The sequence below is a fragment of the Cibotium barometz genome, chromosome 19 (assembly GCF_041138505.1).
Source record: "Cibotium barometz isolate CiBa-2024 chromosome 19, ASM4113850v1, whole genome shotgun sequence".
In the NCBI taxonomy this organism is placed as follows: domain Eukaryota; kingdom Viridiplantae; phylum Streptophyta; class Polypodiopsida; order Cyatheales; family Cibotiaceae; genus Cibotium; species Cibotium barometz.
Window position 1 is genome coordinate 51,795,636 of NC_141064.1, and position 27,892 is coordinate 51,823,527.

General features: G+C 44.3%; 1 protein-coding gene across 2 annotated transcripts; it reads right to left on the reverse strand.

The window, feature by feature from the left end:
- Positions 1 to 412: 412 nt before the first annotated feature.
- Positions 413 to 27,892, reverse strand: LOC147628721 (uncharacterized). Of its 2 annotated transcripts, none has more exons than XM_086813960.1 (4): positions 27,348 to 27,892; positions 26,711 to 26,771; positions 26,475 to 26,604; positions 413 to 3,109 (listed from the first exon to the last, which is right to left on the reverse strand). In XM_086813960.1, exons 1-4 carry the CDS (start codon positions 27,755 to 27,757, stop codon positions 1,020 to 1,022), a joined length of 2,691 nt encoding a protein of 896 aa, XP_086670086.1. In that variant the 5' UTR covers positions 27,758 to 27,892; the 3' UTR covers positions 413 to 1,019. The 2 variants fall into 2 exon arrangements, with proteins under 2 accessions (XP_086670086.1, XP_086670087.1); XM_086813961.1 differs by having other exon boundaries at positions 26,475 to 26,594; positions 27,348 to 27,683.

Here is a 27,892-nt window from a genome sequence, read left to right on the forward strand (position 1 = left end):
CGTTAAGGTTAATGGCTTAGGATCGCCAATTCCAGAGGTACTTGGATTGAACTAGCCAGTCCTAAAAACATTTTTTCAACAAGACAAGCAAGTTCTTTGTATGATAAAGCCCTTCAGTTGGATAGATACGCTTCAAAGCAAGGTAAATTGATGAACAAGAGATGTAACTAGACTTTAGTCAAAACAAGGCAAATGGATGAACAAGAGATGTAACTAGCCTTGCTGAACATTCAGCTCATTATAAGACTTGGTTGAGCTGATCAATGTAGCCCATGGTCAGGAAGAGGCGTCCATCTATTGGTTATAACCATGCAATTTTCAACAACTGCAATTGTCACCCACAGACTGTTCCGTGTATGCCATACGTTAAACCTTTCAGGCTTGGAAGACAGCAGGTGAATGCAACAATACACGCCTTGCAACAGTCATCCGACATTCAAACTCATACATCCATCATGATCACTTACAAATCCATAAAAGTGTCTGGGTTATGTGGTGGGCGTGCGGGTGTGTGTGTGTGTGTGTGAGTGAGTGAGTGAGTGAGAGAGAGAGAGGGCAAGAAAGATGCATTCACATCCGCCAGATGCAAGCATAGAGTGTAGACAATGTTTGGTCAAATGCCAGCTATGTTCCACACAATTAACGTCATCGTGCATGAAGATGTTGAGCATATCAAGGCATCCTTCCTCACCTCTTCAATGCCCAAGAGAAACTGGAGGTCCACCTGTGAGAGAGCATATTATGCGTTTTTACGCAAACCTGTGTGCTTCCTGTGACATGTCTAGTCAGAGCATCAATCATTTCTTCAGCCAAAAAGGCCCAGTCGAAAGCATAGGCCCCACACATAACGACATTCATATTCAAAGCTTTACACATACTACATATGCTTCTCTGATTGCTATGAGGACCACCAATTGTTTCTTAGATAAAAACGTTATGGAGGACGATATGAATCCAGATTCATAATGTCCATCTCGGCTTGAACCTCCATGCTAATGCAATCACATAGCATATTCCTTTCAACTCCATCCGAGAAGAGCGGGTGACCACGATAGTGTAAAACCATGCGCCAAACACTCCCTACTGTCCGGCCAAGTTTTTTCTACAACAAACCCTCGGCTTACTTCCACCCATCCACCTTTTCCTTGTAGGTTTTCAGCATGTTGATCTCTCTCAGCCTCCAATTTGCAGCCGGGCGGATGAACTACGGCAGTGTAAACATCGGGATCCCAGCAGACCTCCATGACCATAAAACGCCTCTTTCTGGGTGGATGTAATGCAGCCGCCTCTTCACCGACCTTGGAAATTATGGTCAGTACACCGACCAAGTCGAAGACCCGAGCACAACGGTGCCTCTCTGACTTGCCTATAATGACTGGTGAGAGCCACTCATTTCTAGGAGCAATGTACCACATGCTATTCTCACAACCATAGGCAAGAGCAAACTCGGCAAAGTCACAAGCATAAACCCACCAGCCCATCCAATGCTTCCGACTAAGATAAGTAGTCGAAAACTTTCGCACTTTTCCGACATCACTACCTTCCTTTGGGTGCTCTGGAGAGATGGGACGCTCACCTTGGGCCCTTTGAATGCACAAAGCAAGCCACAATTGAGGTTCATAGAACAGGTAACCCTTAGTCAAAGCCCTTGGTATGATCCTGATGATACTAGGATCGTCTCTATATTTACTAAAATCTTCCCCCCGTGGACCTCGAAGAGGCCTCCTCTCAGTAGCCTGCCCTTGGTTCTCCTGCATAGAACTGTCCTCTTGTGGGCTCTCTCTTGACACGCTTTGCCCTGCAAGGTCATGCCTCAAAGAGGAGTGGAAGAGATTTGAAACCTTTGCAGCAGTATTTGGGAGACGGCAAAGTTGTAGCTTGCTGCCCATGCTTTTCTTCCGGTCAAACCAAGTGTCTCCAATCGAGGGTGCCACATAGCAAGCATCCAAAACTGAAATCTGATCGGGCCTTGTGTTGCTGTCGGTTGCGCCATAAAGCATTCTCGTGCTCATCTCAATACAATCTGGATTTAGTCCCTCTATGGCAGAAAAAACTCGTTTCCCACTTTGATGCCACACAGCAGAGCCTGGTGTGACCAAACCAAACACCTCCCAAGGCCCTATGTATGACAAAAAGTGTACAGAAACCTCCCAATGGTGGACTTCAGTCCAAACATAATCCAACATATCATGTGTTAAGTTACCGGCATTAGCTTTGAATAGAAAGTCACACTCACCAGCCGTACTGCCCTTTTCCCATTCCACATGTTTGGGCCTTCGAACAGGGTCCACTTTCCTTACAGGTTTCACTTTTGAGTATAGCATTGGTTTCTTATTAGCCTTTGCAGGATTCTTCCAAACCATGCTTCCATAATTCCTTGGCATGTTTTTCCCTTCTTCACTGGTCCGTTCCCCAACTTTCTTAGGATTCAGCACTACTCTATCCGATGTCATATGGCTGTTTATGTCAGAAGCATGTGGTGCCATTTCCACAGCTTCCTTGGGATCGAACACTAATCTTCCTGATGCGGCACTGCTTGTCTTCCCATGTAAACCATAGCTGTGCACCTTATATCCTTCAAGAACCTGTTTGTCTTTCCAATCAGTTGAGTAGTGTACCCTCCACTTTTGTGCTCCCCATGTTTGAAGGTAAAGACTCGTACCCTCAGGCAACTTCACGATGTTCTGATGCACAAGATCCCCATAATCGTGTTCCCTAAAGCCATTCTCTTGGCCTTCTTCTAATGATGGTTTCACCTGCATCTCCTTATCAGCATGATAATCAAAGGGCGAGTCCTTAAAGGTAGCCACAAGGCGCTCCACTTGCGAATCTGGGATCTCTTTGATCCTGCCTTTACTGTTGTAAAAATAGCTGCTGAAGCGCTTGACCAGTACATCATTCTCAATTTGCTTTACAATGACCTCTGACATCACTCCACCACTTCCTATGTCAAAGCATCCAAACTTTCCTTTAGATTTCTTCAAGGTCCCAAGGGATTGCTGATTATGTATTGTGCAAGTTACCACTTGCTGTGATATGTAGAGGGGGTCCGGCAGCACTAATGGAGAGAACTTCAGAATATATTCAATGCAAGCAGCAAAATGATCCCCTACAAAAGGAAGAAACATGTAAATCCCGAATCACAACAAACTATGCTTTACTGGACACACAACTTCGCTTCCAATTTAATACAATAAGATTCAAATTCCATCCCGAAATAAGCTCAAACACCTGCACCCCACTGTTCGCCGGCGATGAGCATCCATACTTCCTCCAACCTCCCTCCTCCCAGTGCTGCCCAACAACGCCTGGGTGCTACTCCAGTGGCCAGCCGACCTGCCCTGCATCCTTCTCTGTCCAACTCTGCCCACTGCCCCTGCCCCTTTTCTCACCCTCTACAGCTCTACTCCTTGAACCTTCACCACAACCCACTTTTGCTGTTCCCTCTTCTTCATTCTGCCTTGAGTGCTCTATTCAGCCTTTTCTTTTCTCTGTGTACCCCCACACCCCCCCCTTTCCCCGACCCCCTTTCTTTTTACCTTCCTTGCCTTTGTCCTCCTCTCCTATTGTGCTTTTCTTGTCTTTCTTCTCCCCCAGCTCAACTTGAGGTACTAGGTCTTTATTGACCTTTAATCACCTCTACCTCTCCAAACCCATAAATACTCCATGACAGAAGCTCCAACTGTAAGTGTAGCAGGGCATGCCGTGACAGACTCAACCACGTATCCAAGGGATAAAGATATAGAGAAAGAAATAAAGAAAGATATATTAAGCGTCTACTAAAGACCCAATGGGCTCAAAGTGATACAATAATGTCCATGGCATATCTGATCATGGAATGGAAAATAAAACAGAAAGAAAACATAAACATAGCTAGTGATACAAAACTCATCATGGAATACTAAGAACATCGAAACATGAGAGCAACATCAGCTCCGAGTAGATGGTATATATACACCTGGATGAATCCAAGAACATGCCCAAATTCACCTTTTAGGAGCGTGCATGTTATATACTCATGGTAGTCAACCCACAAGACTATATAACTATCAACTCCATTATGCATAGTATGGACTAGATACTACGACATCCCCACTGACGTCATCAGTGCCCAATAGTGGGTGTAGAACTCTGTATCAAGATATGCTCTCACACACGCGCGCGCACACACACACACACATAAGAGCATATATTCACACAAAGCCCTTCGTACTGAGTTTCTGTTAAACCTCCCGAGATACAAGGCAGACTCAGCCATAATGAAGCCTAGCACTAAGGGAAGTAGCAAATAGAAAGAATTAGTACAACAAATAAGTAGTTGATAGGGCAAATGCACCGGTCAAGATAGAAAGGAGAAGCACAATATCAACTGGCCGCAACTTGGATGAAAACTTCACAATGTGAAATCTACATGTCTGCTAATACGATTGAATTATATACCTAGATGAATCCAAGAACATGCCCAAATTCACCTTTTAGGAACGTGCAAGTTATATACTCATGGTAGTCAACCCACAAGGCTATATAACTATCAACTCCATTATGCATAGTATGGACTAGATACTACAACATCCCCCACTAACGTCATCAGTGCTCAATAGTGGATGTAGAACTCTGTATCAAGATATGCTCTCACACGCACTCCACGCACACACACACACACACATAAGAGCATATATTCACACAAAGGCCTTCGTACTGAGTTTCTGTCAAACCTCCGGAGATGCAAAGCAGACTCAGCCATAATGAACCCTAGCACTAAGGGAAGTAGCAAACAGAAAGAATTAGTACAGCAAATAAGCAGTTGATAAGACAAATGCAACGCTCAAGATAGAAAGAATAAGCACAATATCAACTCTCCAAAATATCAAGCATGGGGCTAATGAGTATGGCCGAGAGGTCTCCCTCAACTATGTCACGTGGAAAGGTAGCTCGACAGCGATGGAGCATGTCCTAGATCTGGAGTCGATGAGGCGGTCGTAGCCAACGGCCGACAGGCCACGGACATCAGGCACGCTAGAGTGCGAAGGCCCGGTCCGAGGTAACTCCTCTCGGGCAAAGGGAATAGGGATCTTGCACAATACACCCCATTGAGCGGGGAACAGGCCCCGCCCCCTATTGTTGCCATATATATAGGCAGTGATGTGTGTGAACACACTTAGGACCACCGGGGCACTTTTTCCCTCTTTAGGAGGTTTTTTCCCCTGGCTTGTATATACGCCCATCCTTCTAGGGCTAACTTATCTTTTGTACATTGACACAATCTAATACAGTTTGTGTTGTGTGCATTCTTGCTTCTTCTTCTCCAAGCTTTGTGTGCTTTCCTGCAACCCTAATTCCAACAATTGGTATCAGAAGGGGCATCGGCTCCCAGGGCTACACCGCCAGCACCCTCCGACTCACGTTCTCTGATTGAGGTGAGCTTTCACGAGCGCTTGCAGGTCTCTATACTCTACAAATAAGCCCGTGGGGTTCTGCGTTCTCAGAAATTGCATTTGAGGTCGTTTCGGGCTCTGTTTTTGCATTTCAAGTTCTGCACAGGTGTTTTCGTCATTTTGTGCATAAATTTCGACAGTGCAGTTTTCTGCAAAACAGGCAAACATATTCTATTGTGAGCCATGCTACATAGCACAAGTTGTTTTCTGTTCAGTCTTTGCTTCATTACAGGTAGCTTTTGCATCAGTTTCAGTCAGTGGCCATGGCTGAGAACAGCAATGATGTATTTCGCATGTTATCTGCTGATGATAAATTGGATGGAGACAGCAACTACCCACTTTGGGCATACATGATGCAGCATGTTTTGGTTGCAAAAGGAGTGTGGAACATTGTGCAGGGTATAGATGTACGTCCAGGTTCTGTGAATGTAGGATCTGTTGAGGATGTTGCAGGTTCTAGCAGCTCTACTGTTGCTGCTGTTTTACCCACTGCTGAACAAGCTCGTTGGGATGGTAAAGATGCGCACGCTTATGCCTTGATTGCACTTTCTGTCAAACGTAGCATCACCCCACATATTCGTTCAGCTAAAACAGCAAAACAGACGTGGGATATTCTAGCTGGTTTGTATGCAGGTCGTAACGAGACAAAAATCTCTTACTTGCGTAAAGAGCTAGAATCGAAGATTATGGAGGAAGATGATGACATGAATGTTTTTCTTGCTGAGATTAAAGATCTCAAGGAGCAGTTGATTTCTGCAGGTGAGATTATTCCAGATCATTCTCTTGTGCAGACTGTTCTTGATGCTTTACCTGAGTCATATCAGACTTTTGCTTCCACGTGGAGACTTGTTACTGAGGACAAACCTGATGTTGTCAAGTATGATACTTTAGTCAACAAGCTCTTACAAGAAGCGCAGTCCAGGCAAAACAGGGCTAGGCAGCGTGCAGTTGATCAGACATTTATTGCTGCCCAGCACAGAAGAAGTGGTAAGGCAGCCCCTTCCACTGTTTCTTCTCCTATTAGTAGGTCTGCAACTTCTTCTCCTTCCACAGGTAGCAACAATAAGTCTGAGAAGGCTCTTGATAAAGACAAGAAAAAGACCAGGTGCAACTATTGTAAGGCAAATGATCATGTCATTAAGAATTACCCTAAGCTAAAGGCTAAAGAGGCAAAGAAGAAAGAGTCAAATGCAGCCACAATAACGGATGCTTCTACAAATGCAGATTCTGCAAATGTTGTGCAGGATACAGAATGGGCGTTTAGCGTGTATTGCCAGTATGACCCATCTGTACATGATGCATGTTTGGCAGTTTCTGTTGACTCTCATGTATGGTATTTTGACAGTGGTGCTACAAAGCACATTACCTCGCATCGTGATATGTTCACTTCTCTTGAGGCTGTCCCTAATGGGAATACTATCACATGTGCCAATAATGCTTCTTACCCAGTGAAGGGCATTGGTAAAATTATGCTTACTGCTGCAAATGGCAGCGCTTTCACGCTTTCAGATGCTTTGTATGTGCCAGGGATAAAGAAGAATCTATTGTCTGTCTCTGCGCTTGCTAGACTTGGACTTGTAGTCAAATTTGTGGATGACAGATGTACTGTTCATGATTTCACTTCTGGTGATACGATTATTGTATCTGGCACCTTGTTTCGTGGACTGTATAGGCTCAATTCTTATGACAAGTGTGTGGAAGATTCAGCAAATGCAGTTTCTGATGAAAAGGCAGTTTCAGATACAAAACTATGACATGCTCGTTTTGGTCATCTGTACTTTACTAGTTTGCTGCGTTTGCAAAAATTTGATATGGTTGCTTCATTGCCCCCTCTTGAGGCACCATTGAAACATGTTTGTGAAGGCTGTATTTTGGGCAAAATGCAGCGTTCTGCGTTTCCAAAGGATGGTTCTGTGCGGGCCAATCGCAAATTGCAACTTGTACATAGTGATGTATGTGGACCTATGCAAACTCCGTCATTTGGTAAACACTTGTACTTCGTGACTTTCATTGATGATTACTCAAGGCATGCATGGGTATATCCACTGAAGGCAAAGTCCGAAGTGTTTTTGTGCTTCAAACAGTTTTTGCTTATGGTTGAAAATATATCCAATTGTAATGTGGGCACCCTCTGTTCTGATCGAGGGGGGGAGTACATGTCTAAAGAGTTTGATGCATTTCTGGCTAGTCGTGGGATAAAACACCAATGTACAGTGCCATATACCCCTCAGTAAAATGGTGTTGCTGAGAGGAAAAACATGTCACTTATGAAGATGGCACGATGTATGGTCAAGAGCCAAGCTTTGCCACATGCGTTTTGGCTTGAGGCTGTTATGTGTGCTGCATATGTACTCAACAGGTGTCCCACTAAGGCCTTGCAATCTATTACTCCATACGAAGCTTGGCATGGCAGGAAGCCTTCTATTGGTCACTTGCGTGTCTTTGGTTGCTTGGCCTATGCTTTAGTGCCTGTGCAATGTCAGGAGGCTGGGAAAAGGAGAAATGCCTCTATAGCTACCTACCCAGCAGCCTTGGAAGACACAACAAACACAAGGGACACCACCAGCACGATGCTGGAAACAGAAATCTCTCAAAACACCACACAGAGACCAAAGAAAAGACAGCTTCAACAGCTCACATATCTCATTATCAAGGCCTTTTATCTGTCAGCAAGGCTAAGCCACTCACATATCATCAACACAAACCCTATTTGTCCATTTACAAGGGGTCATCCATCACACATAAATTTTATCAATTGACAAGCTTCAACCCACTCTTCCTCGCACTCTCCTTTTATCACACACTCACAGCAAAACAACTCACACACACTGCTGCCCAAAGCTTTCTCTTGGTCTTCAACGGTGGCCTACTAGCCAACCCAACTCACTTGTGCCTTTGCTTTGCTAGTGCTTCACACTGGTCAGAGAGGCCATATGCCTGCGCTCCAGGCTCCAAAGGCGGCTGCAACCCACGAAACCAACACTAGTCACCAACTCTGAGGCGGCCACTCTCTGGTCTCATACGAGCCGGCTATATCACACCAGCCCTACTCACTTGCAGTCGTCACCAGTCATCACCAAAGCTTCCAACGCTGCCTTTCTCTGTCGCCAGCAACTGCCTTTGCCAGCACCACACGATCTCTCACCTCGTCGCCCACCACCTCTCTCTTTGCTTGCGTCAGCACTTGCAGGCAACCCAAAGCCAAACAACAAGGCTATGCCTCCTTCTGCGCACACCCAGAGGCCGCCATCCTTCTTGTCACCCTCTCTGCTTGTTGCAGCTCTTCTCTGTCGCTGACGACCAGCCTCTCGCACCAAGGCACCTCCGCTTAGCACCTTCGCATCTCCCAGGCAGCTCTTGCCTTCCCGTCTGTGTCTTCCTGTGCAATCACCAGCCCGGCCTGCTCCTACTAGGCGGCAAGCTTTCCCAGTTGCACCCCCCGTCTCCGCCGCTACCAGCGTTGTCAGTCTTTCACGCACACCAAAAACGAAACCTCTCGCCGTTAGCTCTGCTCTCCAAAACTTCTTTGTCCAAGCGGCAACCCTCTCTCGTTTTTCCACACCGTGGTTTCCAGAATCCCCCCAGCCAGGCTGTTTTTCCACGAGGCGGCTTGTCAATCCTTCACACCTCCTCGCCAACCTTCTAGAGGCCGCGTTGGCAGCCCAATAAAGCTCCATGTGGCTATTTACAAGCTGGCCATACTATTTAATGTATATATTTTTTATTTTATTTTTTTCCCCAAGCCTCACACACTAATGCTAAAAGGGCTCTTCCTTTCCTTGTATTTTTCCTGAATAAACGGCGTCCACGACCTTCCAAAACCAGAGCTTTCCACAAGCTCAGAATCATCAGCATCTGCTCCCAAAAAAAAAACGACACGCATACCAACTCACTGCAAAACCACCCGGTCTGTACATTTGCCAGGGCATTCAAGGCAAAGTTTATTCACACACCACGCATCCCATATGTACACGGACTCAAAACACCTTTACAAAATTTTGCCTAACATACTTTGCCCAACCCCCAGCCTGCTGAATCATTCATGATCAGCAGCAAAAAGCATTTCAAGACCTAAATCCATATCCAAAAACTGCCCTTCATTTGAAATCACATCTTCAAATACTGCATCCTGTACAATCACCATCAAACGTGCATAATACTTCTTCAGCCTGTATCCATTTACCCTAGAAGGATGCAAAGTCCCATCTAAATCTGCCAATTGATAGGTACCATTTGCAAATCCTTGCATCACCAAGAAAGGTCCCTCCCGCTTAATTTGAAACTTCTTATGAAAGGAATTATCCAGCCTGCTATTATAACGTAATACCAAGTCATCCTTCATAATTCCTTTGCTTTTAATCTTCTTGTTGATCTTCTCCAACGTCCTTGCCTGCATATCTTCATAATGCTTCAAAGCATTATCCCTGTTCAGCTGTGCTTCTTGTAAATATAACAGCCGTTCTTTAAGGGCATCTTTAGGCTCTTCCAAAAGCTTTTCCAACATTTAAACAACTAGTATCTCCACCTCAATAGGCAATAAGGCTTCTTTCCCATAAACAAGATGAAATGGAGTGAAACCCGTACCAGTCTTAATTGCTGTCCTGTATGCCCACAAGGCAGCAGGCAACTCCAGATCCCAATTCTTGCCTTGTCGCTCTGTCACCTTAGATAAAATCTTAATCAATTCACCATTGAAACGCTCATTCAAGCCATTTCACTGTGGATAGTAAGGTGTGGTAAAACTGCGACTGATCTTCATCTTTGTACATAAATAGTCCATAAGCTCTGCTCTGAAACCTGGACCCTGATCAGAAAGCAATTCCAATGGCACACCAAATTTACAACAAATATCCTGATATACAAACTTTGCTACTTCCTTAGCAGTAATTTGTTTCACTGCCTTTGCTTCCGCCCATCTAGAAAGGTAATCAACTGCAATCAAAATGTAGCACTTCTCTCGGCTGGTAATAGACAATGGTCCCAAAGCATCAATTCCCCATTTTTCAAAAACATCATAAGCAAGAATTGTCTTCCTCATTTCAGGCCTTAATATCCGTCTACTATGAGCTTGGCATTGTTTGCATGACCTGCACCAATGATTAACATCCTTATGTACACTTGGCCATACATAACCTTCCTGCAAGACTTTATGCAAAGTAATCTTTGAGGCAAAATATCCACCGCATGCTCTTTCATGGTTTTCCTTAAGAATTTTGTAAATTTCTTCCTTCCAAGGTACCCGTCGCATTATCAAGTCAATTCCCTTCAAATACAAAGCATCACCAACCATCACATACCTTGCAGCTTTCCTGATGAAACCGTATTTTTTGATTTTTCAATACCACTAGGAATCATCCCAGTTAACAAAAACTCCTCAACATACTGTAATTTCTCCCTGCCACACAATAAAATGGTGCATGAGCTTTAAGAACAAAAACTTCACCAATCATTCCTTGGGCTGCTTCATGAGCCTCCTCATTATGGCCTCGATCCACATGCTTAAGACTCCAAGCTTCAAATTCCTTCAACAAACCTTTAATCTTGAAACACATCTCTTTGAGTGACATATTCTTTGACTTCCAAACTCCCAACATCTGTTTTACCACAAGCAATACATCTCCTCGAATGCGAATCCTGTGTACACCATGCTTCAAACATATTTGCAATCCAACTTCCAATGTCAGATACTCCGCTTCATTGTTGCTATGTGCATCCACCTTAACACCCTTCTTAAAAACAAGGCAACCCTGTGGATCATAAAGCACCAAACCTCCTGAGGCTGCATCATGGCTTTTCCTGTAAGAACCATCAAAATATAATAAGTGTGCATTCACCAACTCAACCGCATCCTCAACTGGCTTCTTGATGGTCTCCTCCTTTATAAGAAGAGGACTCTCCTTATATGTCAATAGATCAGCTAAGGTAGCCTTGGTACTCTCTTCCACCAAGAATGAGAAACTAAACTCCTGCAACTCAATCACCCACTTCATCATAGCCTTAGATAAATTTGTGCCATTTATCAACTGAGGCAAAAAAGTGTAGCTCGTCAAAAACACAAAGGGGCAAGGCAACAAGTAATGGCGGAACCGCCTACATGCATACATCACACTAACCATAACAAGTTCCACCTCTGATAACAACCTTTCTCTAGCAAGTTTTACCCTGCTAGCACAGACTCGTTGCATATAATGTGATTCTTTCCCTTTCTGTAACAACATAGCTCCAATTGCATCTTCACCTACTGAAGGGTTGACATAAAATACCTGTTCCCAATTAGGCGCCTGCATTGTAGGAATAGCTCCCAACACCTCTTTCACTTTCTGAAAAACTACCTCACACTCCTCCGACCAATGTAAAGGATCATGCTTTGCTGCTTGCTGCAAAGGATATAACAACTGTGAAGATAGAGAGATGAATCGAGCCATATACTTCACCTTTTGCACAAAAGTAGTCAGTTGCCTTGTATTCTTTGGTGTAGGAAGAAGAAGAAGAGACTTGACTTTATCAGGATCTGGATCAATACTATTCTCTGAAACAACATGGCCCAAGAGCTTCACCCTCGGTTGAGCCAAAAAACACTTTTTTGGATTTAATTGACCACCACACTCATCATAACGCTGAAAAACTATAGCCAGCCTATCACAATGCTCTTGCCTGGAGCTGTATATACAAAAATCATCAATAAAATCCTTAACAAACTTGTTCAAAAAAGGAGATAATACCCAATTTGCCCTTTTCTGATAGTAGACTGGCCCATTCATCAATCCAAAAGGAAGAACTTTGTAGCAGAAACACCCCCAAGGTGTAATGAAAGTCGTCTTGCGCTGATCTTCTTCTGCAATCTTTAACTGGAAATAACCTGAAAACCCATCACAAACACTATACCTTTCATATCCAGCTACAATATCCAAGATCTCATCCAAAAAAGGTAGGGGATAAGAATCCTTCTTTGTGGCAGCATTCAAAGGCTTGAAATCCACACATATACGCCATCTGCCATCCTTCTTTGGACTCACCACTGTAGGACTTACCCACTCAGCTGTGTCCACTTGTGTAATGAAACCTGCACTCAACAGCTTATCAACTTCCTCTCTTAGGGCCTGCATTTGTTCTCGTCCCATCCTGCGAAGCTTCTGCCTAACTGTTTTTACACCTTCTTTCAATTCAATCCTCAAGTCTAGCCCTTTAAATCCTCGAATCTCCTTATAAGAGGTGATGAACAATTCTGGAAAATGAGACAGCATATTAACATATCTAACCTTTTCTTCACTCGAAAGATCCAGACTCAGCATTCCTTCAATCAGCTCCTGCTTCTTCTTCACTTCTATCTTTGGCTGCAGTAATTCCTCGATCACTTCATATGACCCCAAAGTGTCTTCTCCCTCAGTACCCACTTCATGCACTTCTTTATCTTCATCACCTTGTTGCTCTGATATTAGGAAAGCCACATCTGCCTCTTCTTCACTAGAAGCAGTAGTCGATGAATCCATCTCCGATTCAGAAGTACTGGTGGTAGTTTCCTCTTCACTCGAATCCTGTGGCCTCTCCCACACATCATTCAAAGATCTCCTACTATGCATCTCAAAAGATTTTTTATTACCCCGCTTATTATGCAAAGAAATGGTCCCATTCCTCCAGTCTTGTACTGCACCCACCACTCGCAACCAGGGTCGTCCAATAATAATTGGAAAGGCACTAAGACCCGCAGGCACCACATGAAAATCTACAGTAGCTTTGACATTAAAAGCTTCAATTTCCAACTCCTTAACCATACCAAGACATTTTACCTTTTGATGATTAGCCATCCTGATTCGAAAACCAGAAACCCCAGACACCCTCAAGCCTGACTGCTCCACACATGATTGGGTAATCACACAGATTTGAGCTCCTCCATCTATATAGGCCTGACCAAGGTTCCTACCTTTACTCCACACCTCCACAATAGGGCAAATATCTGGAAGCTCTTCTAAAGATAGTACCTTGACTGACCTCTTCTCTGACTCCTTTTCCATTGGATTCACAAGTCCCTTCCATTGCCTTCTCAATTTTGGCACCATCTCCACCAACTGCCCAAAGGTGATGTTGGCCTTCCTGTTCACCATATCAGATTTCAAGTCATAGCTGGTTTGCCCATCCCCCAATGGGAAGTCTGACACCTAGAACCTTCTACGAGGCTTCCGTTTCCTTTTGGCTTTCACATCTTCTCCTTCCTGCTGCTTCCCCTTCTTACGGCTGGGTCCAGCCACTCCCTTTCCTTCTCTTTCATCCGTTGTGCGCTTGCCAACGGGCATCACATCCCCTTCTTCTCTCACCTGAACATTCTCCAGAGTAACAACATTCACGACCTTTGCCTTCCCCTTCTCCTCAGCTGTGATTCCACTAGGACCTGCTTGATCCCTAATATCAATACCATAGTCGTTTGACCTATCAGGTAACTGTGAAGGTAGTGGGTACATATCACCACCCATTCGCTGAGGCTTATCACAATCTGTACTTAGATGACCAAGCTCACCACAATTCCAGCATGTAGGGATGAAACGACGGCCCCTACCGCGACCACGTCCATACCCTGCTTGTCCATCTCCCCCTTCTTGATTATTGCCTCTACCTCTACCACGTCCACCACCTGCACTTCCCATTAAATTTAAGCTCAAATTCTTCATAAGATCAACCATCTGTTTCATATCCTGTCGCAATCCCTCATAAGAGCCTACCGGAACCATGGGTACTCCTTGACTAGCTTGTGGTACCATCTGCATAGCCTGGGCTTCAGTGGCCTTCATCCTCTCAATCACTGCATTCATGGGTGTAGCCTCCACTCTACGAATCTCCGGCTGTGCTACAGCTGGAATCATCCCCAGCTGATTCATCCGTTGCAACTTCCAATCCTTTGATTTGGCAATTTCCACCGCATCCTCATAAGACCTGGGCTTCTTCAATTCCACCTTCCAGCGAATACTCCTCTTAAGCCCGGCTACAAACTTGTTTTTCTTCATCATGTCAGGAGGTACCTGGTCTTCCCCTAAAGCCCTGCATAAAGTCTCCCACAACAAAGAGAATTTCTTCACATAATCATCAATTGATTCCAACTCACCCTGTGTCAGAGCTTGCACCTCATGCCAAACCTTGTCGGGGTCTTCTACCTTCTTGAACCTGTTGCTAAGTGCTGTCTTTAATCCATTCTCAGTCGTATCAATACGTGGAACAGCAACCCTCAACGACTCCTCATAAGCTCTGTACCAGGTCCTTGCATCCCCTTTCAAGCAGATGCTCAGTAGCCGCAACACCTGTACCGACTCATTGATGTTGTTGCTTATGCACGCAACCTCCATTCTTTCAAGGAAATCTGCCACATCTTCATTAGGACTACCATAAAACTCTGGATAAGACATCATTTTAATCCCCAAACTTCACCTCGAAACCCAAGAAAAACACCTTACCTGAAACCCTCAACTCCTAGGGCATACACCCTTGTAAACTGAAGAAAATACCAGAGCTATTCCTCAGTGGGGGGGGCACCAAAAAACTGTCAGGAGGCTGGGAAAAGGAGAAATGCCTCTATAGCTACCTACCCAGCAGCCTTGGAAGACACAACAAACACAAGGGGCACCACCAGCACGATGCTGGAAACAGAAATCTCTCAAAACACCACACAGAGACCAAAGAAAAGACAGCTTCAACGGCTCACATATCTCATTATCAAGGCCTTTTATCTGTCAGCAAGGCTAAGCCACTCACATATCATGTTTAACATACAAAGTATTTTCTGTTGGACTATTCTGAAAACCATGTGCAGTCAAATATGCATGTATCTTTTCATACCAAGCTCGTGGAGCCTGCTTTAAACCATATAAAGCCTTTTTTAACCTGCATACTTTGTTTTCCTGCCCTCTTTGAACAAAACCACGAGGCTGCGATACATACACCTCCTCATGCAAATCTCCATTCAAGAACGCAGTCTTTATGTCCAACTGATGTACATTCCAACCATTATGAGCTGCCAATGCACAAATGCTACGAATGGTAGTCATACGACAAGTGGGAGCAAAGGTCTCATCAAAATCAATGCCCTTTTCTTGACCAAAACTCTTTGCAACAAGCCTAGCCTTATAGCGATCAACACTGCCATCTGGCTTTCGTTTCAACTTAAAAACCCACTTACATCCAATGGCCTTTTTACCAATAGGCAAATCACACAAAGACCATGTACCATTCTTCATTATAGCATCATATTCACTTTGCATTGCAGCCAACCAATTTTCTGATTTTTGTGCCTCATCAAATGAAAGAGGTTCTTCCTCTTCACACATACTAGACACAGCCAAAGCATAACAATCTGATGCATAAGAGGCATGCTGAGAACCTGAACGAGTACGACTAGACATAGGTGCATCAATTTTACTATCACGCAAGGTTTGCACCAGCCATTTAGGCATACCTCTAGCCTGCTCATTTTCAGCCCTATCCTCATAAATTACATTCTGTAAATCTGCATCAGAAATAGGCTGATCTATGATGTCGTTTGAAATCTGCATAGGCTGAATATTTGCTCATTAGGACTTACATTTGAATTCCCACCTATAAATAGAGGCAACAATATATCAAATATATCCCGTGAGCTCACACCTGTCTCTTTGGTACATGATAACAAAGGCTGCACAACATCTTCCACAAAAACAACATCTCGACTAATCAAGATATGCTTTGACTGCGGATGATACAATCTGTAACCCTTGCTCTCAGCACTGTAGCCAACAAAAATGCATTTGATAGCCTTATCATCCAATTTTCTGCGTTGTTGCATGTCAGGCAAAATTCTGTAAAGGTGTTTTGAGTCCGTGTACATATGGGATGCATGGTGTGTGAATAAACTTTGCCCTGAATGCCCTGGCAAATGTACAGACCGAGTGGTTTTGCAGTGAGTTGGTATTCGTTGGGAGCAGATGCTGATGATTCCGAGCTTGTGGGCAGCTCTGGTTTTGGAAGGTCGTGGACGCCGTTTATTCAAGAAAAATACAAGGAAAGGAAGAGCCCTTTTAGCATTAGTATGTGAGGCTTGGGGAAAAAAATAAAATAAAAAATATATACATTAAATAGTATGGCCAGCTTGTAAATAGCCACATGGAGCTTTATTGGGCTGTCAACGCGGCCTCTAGAAGGTTGGCGAGAAGGTGTGAAGGATCGACAAGCCGCCTTGTGGAAAAACAGCCTGGCTGGGGGGATTCTGGAGACCACGGTGTGGAAAAACAAGAGAGGGTTGCCGCTTGGACAGAGAAGTTTTGGAGAGCAGAGCTAACGGCGAGAGGTTTTGTTTTTGGTGTGCGTGAAAGGCTGACAACGCTGGTAGCGGAGACGGGGGGTGCAACTGGAGAAGCATGCAGAGCGATGTATCTCATGATGTAAATAAATCTTGTAGACATATACAATAGAGTGGGCTTAAACAAGATCGCCAAGGCTTGCCTTGGTGCGAGAGGCTGGTCGTCAACGAGCAGAGAAGAGCTGCAAGCAGAGAGGGTGACAAGAAGGATGGCGGCCTCTGGGTGTGCACAGAAGGAGGCGTAGCCTTGTTATTTGGCTTTGGGTTGCCTGCAGCAGGTGCTGACGCAAGCAAAGAGAGAGGTGGTGGGCGACGAGGTGAGAGACCGTGTGGTGCCGGCAAAGGCAGTTGTTGGCGACAGAGAAAGGCAGCGTTGGAAGCTTTGGTGATGACTGGTGACGACTGCAAGCGAGTAGGGCTGGTGTGATATAGCCGCCTCGTATGAGACCAGAGAGTGGCCGCCTCAGAGTTGGTGACTAGTGTTGGTTTCGTGGGTTGCAGCCGCCTTTGGAGCCTGGAGCGCAGGCATATGGCCTCTCTGACCAGTGTGAAGCACTAGCAAAGCAAAGGCACAGGTGAGTTGGGTTGGCTAGTAGGCCACCGTTGAAGACCAAGAGAAAGCTTTGGGCAGCAGTGTGTGTGAGTTGTTTTGCTGTGAGTGTGTGATAAAAGGAGTGTGCGAGGAAGAGTGGATTGAAGCTTGTCAATTGATAAAATTTATGTGTGATGGATGACCCCTTGTAAATGGACAAATAGGGTTATCTAATCATTGCTCTCTATGTTGATGACATGCTGCTCACAGGACCAAATGAGAGTCATATTGCTAATTTTAAGGCTGATTTGAATGCTTCTTTTGAGATGTCAGATTTGGGGCATTTGCATCATTATTTGGGGATACAATTTAAGCAGTGTGATGGAGGTATTGCTTTGTGTCAGACAAAGTATATTGAGACATTGTTGCGGAGATTTGGCCTTGAAGACTGCAAGCCTATTGCTACTCCAATGGAGACAGGTTTGAAGTTGAGTCTTTATGATGCTGGAGATCACTTTGATGTCACACTCTATCAGACAGCTGTTGGTTGCCTCATTTATGTATGCATTACGAGGTCGGACATTCAGTTTGCAGTCTCACAGGTGAGCAGGTTTATGCATAGCCCAGGGTCTCAGCATTGGAAGGCAGTTAAACGCATCTTTCGCTACTTGAGTGGCACCATACATCTTGGGTTGTTTTATCCCAAGGGAGGATCGTTGCCGCCAGATTTACATGTTTTTTCGGACTCAGATTGGGCTGGTTGCTATGACACAAGAGTGTCCACAAGTGGTTTTTGTTTCATGCTCGGTAGCTCATGCATACCTTGGTTGAGCAAGAAGCAACCTATTGTGGCCACTTCTAGTTGTGAAGCTGAGTACAGGGCAGCTTTCACAGCTACGGTTGAGTGTGTGGGGCTCAGACGGCTTATGGCTGACTTGGGTGTTGGACAGGAGTCTGCCACCTCTATCTTCACTGACAGTCAGAGCGCATTGGCAATTGCGAGAAACCCAGTTTTTCATGCTCGCACAAAACACATTGAGATGCATTATCACTATGTCAGGGAGAGACTCTCAGCAGGAGAGATCAGGCTTGGTCTATGTGCCAACACAGGACAACCTCGCCGATCTTTTCACAAAAGCGCTTCCTCATGAGAAGTTCGAAGCTTTTCGCAAAGCTTTGGACTTGCTCCCCTTTGTGAACTGATCTACTTCGGGCATGGCACTCCCCTATACATGAGTGCCAGCTCTGGTTCACACCATCACTCCCAGGGGGGATTTGTTGCCATATAGTGATGTGTGTGAACACACTTAGGACCGCCGGGGCACTTTTTCCCTCTTTAGGAGGTTTTTTCTCCCAGCTATATGCCCATCCTTCTAGGGCTAACTTATCTTTTGTACATTGACACAATCTAATACAGTTTGTGTTGTGTGCATTCTTGCTTCTTCTTCTCCAAGCTTTGTGTGCTTTCCTGCAACCCTAATTCCAACACCTATAAGGAATTTATTCAAGAACAATCCATGGGCACGCTGGCCAGGATCAATACAATCAATGAATACAAAACAAACTGATATGCCGATGTAGGATATCCAAGTCGATGTCGATGTCTAGGCACGAGATCTCTGATGCCGAGCACACCATGCGGATGACCCACAAGAATCTCTCACCAAGCCAATACCAAGTCCAAGTCCAAGTCCAATGAATCCAAGTCCAAGTCCTAGTCCTAGTTCCAATCCAATGATCAAGTCTAAGTCTAGATCCAAGCCCAAGTTCAAGTCCAAGTTTCAATCCAATGATGAAGTCTAAGTCTAGATCCAAGCCCAATCCAAGTCCAAGTCCTAGAATCACTCGTTCATCCCATGAGTAATCTCCACAACTCCTACAACCTTGTCGATGAAGAAAACCATGGAAAAGCTCTTTGTGACAAGAAAATTTATATAAACCTGTTTTAATGATTTTCGGGCGATAAAAACCTCCAAAAAGTAATTTTTAGCGTTTTTGGGGCAGGTTTAGGGTGTATGAAATTTTTAGGTTTTCTGAAATTTTTCGGGTTTTTGAAATTGTCAGTCCGTACAGCTCCGCACATGCCCGTACAGTTCCGTACGGCTGTACGGATCTATACAGTTGTATGGACAAATGATGACGTGGCACTACAATTCATGGAGATACTTTGAATCAACGCACAACAATAAAAAACTCCATGATTTGGTTCATGATCAAGTAGATGATGATGGAGAAGATGATCTCCACGCTTCAACGAAGATGGCAACGCGATGAAGAGGTTCATATTCAACTTCTTTTATACTTGAAGAAGGCCCTGCTTGTTGCCAAAAGCTTATCCATGCTTTGCTTTTGACTTTTTACTCTTTGCTTTTCTCTTTTTTGCTTTTCAATAATAAAATATTACTAAACTTTTGTCAAAGTTATTTAGCTTATTCCTTTCTAACTTCACAGGGTCTTGCTTTTTGGCCCTGGAGCTACTTTTTGGAAAAGCGGCTTTTTAGCTTTTTGGTCCGGCTCAGTCTCCTCTTGCCAATAGTGCCCCTGGCTCACGGTCAACCTAGTTTGACTTTTTGCTTTTTCTTGCTTTTTGACTAAAACTAGTGCTTTTTCTTAATCAAGCCTAGTTTGACTTTTTGCTTTATCTTGCTTTTTGACTAAAACTAGTGCTTTTTCTTAATCAAACCTTATGGACCCTATCCCCATGTCTTCTTCCACCTTTTCTGGTGTTCGGGCATGGTTTCATCATGTGAAATAGAGCTAGGAGGGCCAAATAGTTACACCAACACCCCCGATCAAAGATACCCTTGAATGCCCAAGCCAAACCTTGGACTCCTTTCTACCTTAGTTGTGAATTGCAACACTGGATTCCTCCCACTCCTCAGCACACTATCTAGAAGCACACCATCCAGTGGCCACCTCAGGGATAACCTATCAAAGCAAGCAGGGGAGCATCACTAATATCAAGCTCCTTGTCTATGGGTGTTGAATTCAACTCTAAGGTCATTGTCACGTGTATCACGCCTCAGATGCATGTATCATGCCAACTAAGGTATGTACAAGTTAGAATAGGCCAGAGTGAACCCTAATTTATTGAAAAGGAACAAGGTCACTAAGCGATGGTGAGAATAAGGATTACACCTAGATGCAAGACTATGATGGGAGTAGAAGTGCCTGGACGCATTGCCCCACAAGAACCAGTAGGCTAGAAACATGAGCGGCAAAAAATTAAATTTGGACTCCAAATTGAAGGCAAAATCAGCATGCACCCCAAAAGCAGCACCATCCCAACAGCCAAGGTCTAACAGGGGAAAAAGGGAGAATTTTCCCGTTTTGGTCCCCTGGCTGCTAGCAAACAGGTCCCCCAACAGCTAGGTGGGACCTTTCCCAAATTACCTTTCCACCAACCTAAGGACTTGTTCATATTCCACACCCGATCCGCATGTCCCTTTATCCATGGTTGTGGAAGCAATAATCTATATGCCCTTGCCGTCCTCAATCTACAAAGAGAAAACTCCATAATATAACCTCATCGGTTGTTCTTTAGCAGCCAATCATCCTGTTTTTGCCCAACCGATATATACAACATATCCCCGTGTCCTACTAGCGGAGAAACAGCAAATCTCCATACAAGGCGGTAATGGCTCCCAAATTCCAATTGCCACCATCATCATGCTTGTGGAAATGATGATAGTTTGCCTTCAGTTGATATGACATCTCCCACTATGCAAATTCCTTTTTGTGCTAAAAAATTTGCTCAGCCACTGCCAATGGCATATCAAATGCTGTGCTTCAATGCACATTTTCAGCCACCAGTGTGTTTCTAGGAGGCACTGGTCTATGTGCCCAATGCAAATGTATGAGCACAGACTTGCAGTCTTGCAGCAATCTGGAAGAGTAAGAGCACCCTGGGATTTTTCCTTGTACCTGACCTACCAAAATATCCCAATAGGAGAGATTCCAATGCCCAAAAGAATCAACCTTGTAATGCGCACACGTTGCAGCCAGCATCCATGCCCATGGTCTTCCTAGTTCCACGAAAGTTATTATCATGGTACTTTTCCGCGCCAGTACATGGTAATGCACACCTAAGATATTCAGCCCACCATGCATTTTAGGGTTGCATAAATGCTCCATTTTCAATAGGCTTAAAGCATTTCTATCAGTGCTTGTTTTCCATAACAGGTCCATTGCTGGTGCCAGTAATCAACCTTCCGCTTGACTTTTGTTTGCACCCATGCAACTGCTTCTTTGAAAGATATGTTCCTACCTAAAGGATATCCCAAATGCCTAGTGATTTGGCCTGGAGTAGTATATCTCCTAGAAGCAAGAGCATAGTTGTCACAGTACGAAAAATACGATATCTTACGATACGATACCGTACGAGACTTTTTGATATGATATGAAAATTTGGGATACCGTACAAGAAAATACGGTTTTTTTTAACACTTGCAAACTATGGAGCTTCAAGCTTGAATGTGAGGGAAGGTTGGGAGGGGAGGCCACTTTAAAGGAGTTCCTCAAGAGCTCAAGCCTATAGCCAAGGGCATTGCTCATAGGAAAAGGCGTGTTCATCTTTTTAGATGATATACTCATTTTTTCTACTAATGCAAAGCACCATGAGCAGGATATTGAAAAGGTCTTGCAACTTTTGCGAGACAACGCGCTCTACATCACGACAAAAAAAAGTGACTTTGGAGTAGAAGAAATTATTTATCAAAGATATATTATCAGTGCAGACAGGATTAGCCTTGACCCTGAAAAGATAAGAGCAATTCTTGAATGGGATGTTCCCAAGGATGCTCAGGAGATCCGCTCATTTGTAGGTCTCTGCCAAGCATATAGTTACCATATGGACAAGTTTTTACAAACCTACTCAAGGGCGTAAAGACGCGGTGACAAAAGGTGTCCGTCAAGGGCAAAGCACTAGAGGCATGTCATGCAATGAAGAAAGTTGCCTTTGAGCCTCCAATTCTCAAATTGGCTTCATAGGATGATCCTTTCAAGGTAATCATCGATGCCAACAATCTAGCCATAGGAGTTGTCCTCCAACAAGAAGGATGCTCGTGGCTTACTATAACCGAAAATTAAATGATGGAAAAAAGAACTATTCTGTGTATGACAAAGAGCTGTTGGGGTGATGACACCACTTACACATTGGAAACATTTTCTTTACGAGAGAGATTTCACAGTTAAGACAGATCATCAAGCACTTAAATGGTTGCAAAACATGCCTAGTGCCCAACGGATGATAGACAAGCCAAATGGAGTCAGATCTTCCAACACTTTGGAGGTATGATTGAACATATCCCTCGCTCAAATAACCCCGTTGTTGATGCTTTAAGTCGAAAAGGCACAATTCAAAAATATGCAGGAGTCCACTGTGCTTGAAATACAAGGAAAAGATCTCAACAATATAAAGACACAGTACGAGGATTCTTTGGAATTCACAAATCACGACTCAGTATAGATTGGTCGTGAACTCATTGGAAAAACTTGAGCGATCATTCTATTGGCCAAAGATAAGACAGGATGTCTATCAATATGTCCAATCATGCCAAATATGCCAAAAAGTGAAGGTTCCTCATACAAAACAAGCAAGGTTGCTTCAACCTTTGCCCGTTCCCAAAGGTCCTTTCCAAGATATCAGTATGGACTTTGTTGGACCTCTTCCAGCTACATTTGGATCTCAGCACACACAGTGCATGACCATTGTGGACCGATTCAGTAAATTTTGTATGTTGATCCCATGCAGGTAAACGGCCACAACTAAAGAATCGCTCGCCTATTCATCCGCCATTAGTACCCCATCGGAGGTTTGCCAAGGACAATAACATCAGACAGTGACCCCAAGTTGACTACAATTTTTTGGAGAGCATTATTCGACAACTTTGAAACCAAGTTACATCCGTCAAGTGCATTCCATCCGCAGACAGACGGCTAGACAAAAGTCTACAATTAGCTGGCTTTTGATGTTCTCAAATCCTATTGCAATCTTGGGTGGGGACATGTAAGTGGACTCCTCCTATGTGTGTCTCACCCCTGGTTTGTAAAATATGCCCTTTGCAAAGTTTCTGGTTAAGAGGGAAGATGGTTATGCATCTCGTACGATGGCAAGGATTTAGATTCTCGGGAAACTCCCTCTTCATGTACAACGTGTGATGATTGTCACATGCACACTCGTGCCATGGCTAATGTCACATGCACTCTGCACTGTAGTGCATGGTGACAAACTCGCTCATCATCATCATCAATGCAACATTGTAACAATATTAGTTCCATTCAGGATGATATTTGTCGTACGCCGTGACCCCATTGTAATCCTCAGTCCAGGATAAGTCAGGCACGAGCTACATAGGTCATTCTCAGCCATAGCAAGTCAATCAATCAGTCTAAGTCCCTTAACCCACTTAAAGAGATGCATTCATGCATATACAATCAGTAGAAACCTTAGGGTTTGCATCAGAAAGCATCCTGCATATTGCACATCATTCATGCATAGCATCTAGACCATTGCAGGAACCCTAGATATCATCCAATATTTATCAGGATATTTACTAGGATTTTTTTGGTATTTCTCCCATCATTTTTAGCATTTTATACATATTTTATGCATTATTTATGGACATGAGCAGCAGCTCTATAGCCAGTCGAGTCGACTTGGCTCTTCTGGTCCATATAAATAGATCTATAGCATATTCATTCATTCATTCATTCATATTCAGCAAAGGAGCGTTCAAGCGCTTGTCATCCTCAACACTAGGAGCATAAGCGATTGCAATTTCAGCCTCCTTCTCTTAGTGTTCTCCTCCTACATCCCTAGGCGTATCAATGCATGAGCATTCAGCCCCTGCATCAGCAAAACGTAGCAGTTTCAGCAAGCCTTGCATTTTCTGCATCCATACAGTTTCCAGCATTCATCGTTTTGCTCTAGCCACTTGGTGAAGGTAAAACGCAACATTTACATTCATTTACAGCATTCATACTCAGTCTAGAACAGTCCCAAACAGCCCCTCTCTCAACCCTAGCTTTGCATCCCTCCCTCATTCCATTGGGAAGAGTGCATAGGCTCGAGATTGGACATCTTTGGTGCTTCTACAGCAGTGTACAGTTCAGCCCAACACTTGGTCTTCAGAGGTCTTGCATTTGGCTTATCATCAATCACACCATCAGTCTCTTTAAAGATAATAAAGCAAATACTATCTCGATAACGGGATAGGGGGCCCTTCAGTGGGTGATTCAGGACCCCATACAGTGTACAATTCTCATCTCTCTCTCATATCTCTCTAAAGTTTGAAGTATTAAAGTGGATTGCTAAACTCGCAAAACTCAGGATACAGAAGACGGTGTGAGCATTTGTGTGACAGGATCCTCCAATACGAATACTTCTGTTGCATGTTACATTGGTATCAGATTCAGCTTGTCCACACACACCGTATCCTAGCGTGAGGGCATCCTTGGATGGTCAAATTGCATTCTAGCACGACCACCGACTTCAGCATCATGTCTACATAGAAGAGTACCCATCAGTCGGAAGAAGTCTCTCCCGAAGGAGACCTTGCTCTTCCGAGAAGAAAAAGTAGAATCAGAAGCTAGAAAGCAACAAGAAAAAGCAGAAAGACGAGACTATGAGGAAGCCCAACAGAGGATCAACGAAGACCGGCGTTAGGCTGAACTCGTCGCTCGGGAGCACCAACGAGAGCTCGATCGAGAACGTATGTTACTCAAGCACCAAAGAGAAAAGGAGGCCATTCATCTTGGATACCAGCACCTCTCTGCATCTTCCCCCACCTCAGGTGCCACCAGCCAGCAGTCCATAGCATCAACTACCGTCATTCGCAATCAACCAAATTTCGATAAGTATGATAGTAAGTGTGATCATTTAGTAGTAAATCAATTTATTCATCAATTTACTACTCATTTTCCATTAGCTAGGATCACAGATAGAGTCCACGTAGCGGCTCCCCATCTCACTGGTGAGGCAATCACTTGGTGGCAGCATTGGTCTAATCTTTATACAAACCAAACCACAAGTGTCACAACTTTTAGCTAGGATACCTTTGTCCATGACCTGAAGACCAAATTCCTTCCGCCCCAGTACATGACCGGTCTGGCAGATAAGTTCTATGGACTCAAACAGAACGGATCCCCAGTGCTTCAGTTTTCCAGCAAGGTTATTACTTTAGCACAGCAGTTAGGGCTATCTGCGCAAGCCAAGATGGAGCAATTCATTCGTAGATTGGATCCTAACATTCGGTTCACTGTTCGTAACTTTGAACCCAGTACAAATGACCGAGCTTTGACTCTTGCTCAAAATGAAGAAATGAAGATGAACGGAGGTAAGCCCAAGCAGTCATCCCAGTCCAGTACCAAACCCCAACCAAGAAAAGGTACTCTGTCTTCTAAAGACACAAAGACAGACAACAGTTCTAGCTCTAGTTCAGGAGGTAAGGAGTTCAAGCCTAAGAAAATCCCTGAGAAAAAGGCTAAAGCAGACATCACTGGAGGCTATCTTCCTTCAGAGGAGCAAAGACAATGTCAATCAGAAAACCGATATTTTTTCTGTCATACCATTGGGCATGGTAAGAAGGATTGTCCAAAAAGGCAAGCGGAGCAAGCCTCCAAAGAGCCTTCTACCACAGTTGCCCCGCAATATCCCCCGCTCCTCTAGACCCGCCTACTACCACCAATGCGGTTCAAATCTTACCTTCTATGCATCCCATGCCATCCGTGGTACTTGATACTAGGCAGGAGGGTGAGATAACAACCACACAAAAAAGCCTGATCCGAGTTTATGGCTCTGCCAAGGGCCGACAATTCATAATCCTTTTTGACATGGACAGTTCTGAGGACGCCATCTCTCCCCAATTGGCTACCAACATGAGTTGTACCTTAGTGCCCTATCATTTGGAGGTAGACGGGTTTACACCTGGTCTCTACACCCACATATCTCAAAGCATAGTTGTCAGGTACGAAACAAAGGTACCAAAAAACAATATCGGTATGGGACTTTTAAATTTTGAAAAATACGCTCGATTAAGGTACGATCCACTTTAAAAAACACTTGAAAAAAAGATATTTATACACATTTAGAGATGCAAAGTCTATGATGTATTGTTGGTGGTATTTTTAGTGGTTTATGGAACTCTAGCATAGAAAATCACCTCAAACAAAAAGACGACTAAGTGCACACCTAATCTTGTCGTGTATCTTCTTGCTTCGAACCACTGAAGCACCTTCTTGGCATCTAAGCCCTTTATCCAATCTGCAACAATATGCCAACTATCGTCTTCTCCAAACATTTCTTTGCTCACTAGAGGCAGCTTCAATAGAATTCTCCAAGTCAAAACTTCAGAGAAACAATTGGAAGAGCCAGAAAATTGCCTTGAAAAGACAACAAAAGAAAAAAAAAAACTGAGTCGTTCTTACCTCATTAGAATCTGAAAAAGTAGATGGAGAGGCAACAACATATGCAATGTCTCTGACAAGCCTGAAAAATCAAAACTTCTTTTGTTGGTGAAACAAAATCTCTCTCTCTCTCTCTCTCTCTCTCTCTCTCTCTCACACACACACACTCACTTTGCATTGTAGCTACCATTGTAGCATTGTAGCCTGTAGCTCTCAGGTCTAGTTGGGTTTTTTTTTCATGTTTTTTTTCCCATAATTTCGTCACTTCATGAACACGTTGTAACACTATTGGTCTCATAGACCCTTTGGTCTTTTGCAGACGTTAATAGAACTCTCTCTGCCTCTCTTCAGATTGCATTCACCCAAGCCAGAGAGTACCATCCAAGCTTTACAGGGCCCGAGGGATCATAAAGGTCAGAGACCACAACCAGCCCGTAGCAGAATCCTTTGGCCCGGCACACCCATCCTCCAATATGAGGGTACACCTCTCTCAAGTATGAGAGAGAGAGAGAGAGAGAGAGAGAGAGGAAATGGCAAACTAGTGAGAGAAAAGTGTGCACAACGCAAATTGATTTTGATCGATGTGTTGAGCCTTCACCAAGTACATGAGAGCTTGCAAGTGCACTCTGTAGACAACATGGGTGTTGTGAATACATACTGGTTTGGTATTTGCTTCAGAAACTGCCATCGTTCTGATTGAGTGCCTGCATTGCGTTGAGCAGCACTCAACTTGTGCGCGGGCTTTTTGAGCTGGGCCTTCCTCTTTCGGGACGGGCTCCTGTTAGCTTTGCCTTTTCGATCAGGCGATGAAGACTCCCTGCTGCTGTTGCTGTGGTGGGGCCCAAAAGGGCTACGCAGCCTGACGGCCAGTGCTGATGATGACAGTGACGGTGGTGGGGAAGGGGCATCGGTGGAGCCCAGCGCACAGCGCGTCCGCGACGTGGCGAGAAATGGTAAGCTCCCCACTCCTGACGAAGTAGACGAGAAGCTCCTTGAGAACGAAAGGCTTTTAAAGTTACCTTTGAAGCCCAGGATGCCTGAGCTAGTGAAAAAATCGGTGGTAGCCATTGCTGGCTACTCAGCTCCTCCTGCTGCTACAACAATGAAACCATAAACCCTAGGCTTCTAAAATGCATTTTCCACTCCATGGTGTTTGCAGTCTGGCGGTGTCCCGGACCGTAGTCACGTGCTTGGCAATGGTTG